Source organism: Sinocyclocheilus grahami, unplaced genomic scaffold (genome assembly GCF_001515645.1).
Source record: "Sinocyclocheilus grahami isolate Dianchi unplaced genomic scaffold, SAMN03320097.WGS_v1.1 scaffold10.1, whole genome shotgun sequence".
Lineage (NCBI taxonomy): Eukaryota > Metazoa > Chordata > Actinopteri > Cypriniformes > Cyprinidae > Sinocyclocheilus > Sinocyclocheilus grahami.
Window position 1 is genome coordinate 2,843,404 of NW_015505189.1, and position 3,034 is coordinate 2,846,437.

Below are 3,034 nucleotides of genomic sequence, written 5' to 3' on the forward strand. Positions count from 1 at the left end.
GGGGGGGGGATATATATATCGAATTGCGCAGTTTCAACGCAGCTTGGAATGTACTGAATACTTCTTTGATGTTGACCAATAACGACCGACGGCTGTAATTTAGACCAATAAGCACCATTGAATCACAGTGTCATCTTTATGGCGCACTTATGCTATCCGTTTAGTTAAGAATGTTTTTATTATTATTTCATAATGTAAATAGTTAAAGAATTAGTATCGCGGTCGTTTTACGTCAATCATCGGTACACAAGTCAGCTAGCTGTCTCCTAACATTTCTAAAGCGCAGTCCTTGTTTTTCAGTTGTAAATCAAAACAATGACTTCAGCCTCTACCAAGGTAACGTAAACTTAAATGTGTTGATAAATATGGCACCTAAAGCAAGATGAAATGTTTACCTTGATAGTATACATCCATGCTAATTGTCTTCGTATTGGACATGTTTTTCTTGTTTTGTTAATAAAGCTATTGGCTATCATGCTAACTATCAACCTAATACCAGTTTCAAAACATACAAGTTTTCGGATACACTCGCTTCAGTGTTTTTCGTATGTAACTGTTAGGTTGGCGAGATATTTTCTGCAGCTGGAGCTGCATTCACAAAATTGGGAGAGCTAACCATGCAGCTGCATCCAGTGGCAGATATGAGTCCAGCAGGGTGAGACGCTGTATTTACCGTCATGTGCTTTAGAATATACACACTGCATCAGGCTTTTGGTATGATATAATTACATTTTCTTACAAATCTAAACTGTGTATATTACACACACACACTTTGTTAATTTTGTAAGGTATACCTTTTGTCCAGCTCTGCTCTTGGTAATGCATATGGTTACATGCAAAATATTACATTACAATTTTTTTTGTTGTTGACATTTTCATGAATTTCCTAAATAATCCCCCCAAAATTACCAGATCCTTGTCTGCTTTGGCCTATAATATGATAGTTAAGTTCAGTGTGTTAACAATAAATTAGCAAATTATTGAGACATTTTCATGTACTCTTTATAATATTACCCCATTTGGATTTGTCCTTTCAATTGCTTCAGGTCATGGACAAGATAAAGTATTGTTTTCAATGACATTATGGGCCTTGTAACTTCCATTGCTGTTTACAGGCAGAGCTAGGTGGATATACACAGAGCTTGAGATTACTTGAACACATTAAGTTTATCCTTACAAAATAACCCACACAATGTAAGGACACCTGTCTCACTTAATCCTTTGAATGTTGCTGTGTGTTAGAGTCTGTAAATTTCAATAATGGTGTCTTCCTCAAGTGCAGGTGAAATTTGAACTTTAATGCTTTTTAGTGCAGTTATAATTCTTTAAATCTGTTAAGGAATGCTGGTTTGTTGATCGCCATTATATATGTAAATTCAAGAAAAGCCAAAAAAGTTTTAAAAAAAATTACAAAAATGTGTATTATTAATATACTTATGTATTTTTTTTATGTGCATGTTTGTAGGCCATGAAAAGTCATTATTCATTGTGTAGCTTGTCAGCATCTAATTAGACATTTCTTAAACATTAGGGCACAAATGAAAACAACAGTTAAGAGGAAGATTTATGAAGATAGTGGAGCTCCTTTATCCACTGACTCACCAAAGAAGAGTACCAAAAAGATTCCGGTGTCTATGGCTCCCCCAGCCCCACCTAAAGTCATCACTGTGCCAACCTCTCAGGTTGTGGTGACTGCGGGTTTACAGCGGCCAACCACAGGTCCATCTAGCATTAAATCATCAAAGACGGCAGGTAAGCATTTCTTAATGCATTCATTTGTGTTGCATTTATTTTATACTTGCAAAAAAAAAAAAAAAACTTACTTTATTCAACCTTAAATAATTTCAGCATTTTGAATAGTAAAATATAACTGCATTCGTATAATTTTTCCTCAGATGTCACTCTCAGTGCACTGAATGACTCTGATGCCAACAGCGATCTGGTAGATATTGAGGGGTTGAGTGATAGTTCCACATCTAAAAAGCTAAATTTTGATCAAGGTAAGAAACAGCTTCTCAATAATACGTTTATTTTCTCGAAATTTTGAACAAAATTATTTATACTCAGGTATGTATTTAAATGACTTAAATAGTGTCTATTATTCAGGGTTTTCATTGTCTACCATTTCTGTTGTCTGTTTTTTCCCTTGTTCCCAGTTCTTAGAGGGGAAAATAATATCTGTATTTATTTTTTCCCAGCAGATAGTCTAAATCTCGACTCCAGTCTCATCATGAATTCCAGCGACTTGCCATTGTTATCCCGTTGAAATCTTCTGCACCATACTATCAGGAAAAGGAACTAATCGTGTCACTTCAGTGCGGGGTCAAGAAACCTGGCATTATTTAATCTGGAGAAAGTTCTTTCTTTTTTCCAGGAAAATACTAATTTCTAAGTTAATAGTGAAGCTATTAACTTTATCAATGTAGGAAACAGTTTTGAAAGATGCTAGCAAATATTGCTTAATACAGATTTCTGTTCTGGGTCCAAAAAGCATAATTGTAAAGTAAGTTACTGTAAAGGCATTATTTTTTTCCCCAACCATTATCAATAAAGCATTATGACCATTACTTTGCTTTTTTGGGGGGGGGGAGCTGGACAAAAACCTTGCAATGCATTGCTGAGTGTCAAAGCTTTGCTTGGTACAGTTTAAAAAAAAAAGGTGGGGGGTAGTTTGAGTTTTTTTCTTAGACATTTTGTAAAATCTTTGGTCTATTTACTTCGTAATATTCTTTCTTTCTTTCTTCTTCATTTTTTCCACAAAAAAAATGTATATTTCTTTTAGATTAGGGTTTAACTCTAGATGATCTTTAGCCAGGTTTTTCTGGAAACCGTTTAGAACAGTGTTGCAGTGGCATCTTCCACTACATAAATGCAGCTTAAGCAAGTGGTTTTACGTTGACTTCAGGTGTCTTGATCAATAATGGGTTCTTATAAAATTCTAGCCTAGTGGGCTTATCGATCTGATCTGAAATGGTCTGTGGGCATAGTCCAATAACTTTTGCATAATTAGGCTGTTAACAAATTGATAGGATTA

At 34.9% G+C, this 3,034-nt stretch overlaps 1 protein-coding gene across 2 annotated transcripts; it reads left to right on the top strand.

The window, feature by feature from the left end:
• The first annotated feature begins 68 nt into the window (after positions 1-68).
• On the top strand, positions 69-2,680 carry LOC107594707 (chromatin complexes subunit BAP18). 2 transcript variants are annotated; one of them, XM_016284875.1, is made up of 5 exons: positions 69-336; positions 561-655; positions 1,532-1,752; positions 1,896-2,000; positions 2,202-2,680. In XM_016284875.1, the coding sequence occupies exons 1-5, from the start codon at positions 316-318 to the stop codon at positions 2,264-2,266; spliced, it is 507 nt and encodes a 168-aa protein (XP_016140361.1). In that variant the 5' UTR covers positions 69-315; the 3' UTR covers positions 2,267-2,680. The 2 variants fall into 2 exon arrangements, with proteins under 2 accessions (XP_016140361.1, XP_016140353.1); XM_016284867.1 differs by having other exon boundaries at positions 70-336; positions 2,199-2,680.
• The last annotated feature ends 354 nt before the right edge of the window (positions 2,681-3,034 follow it).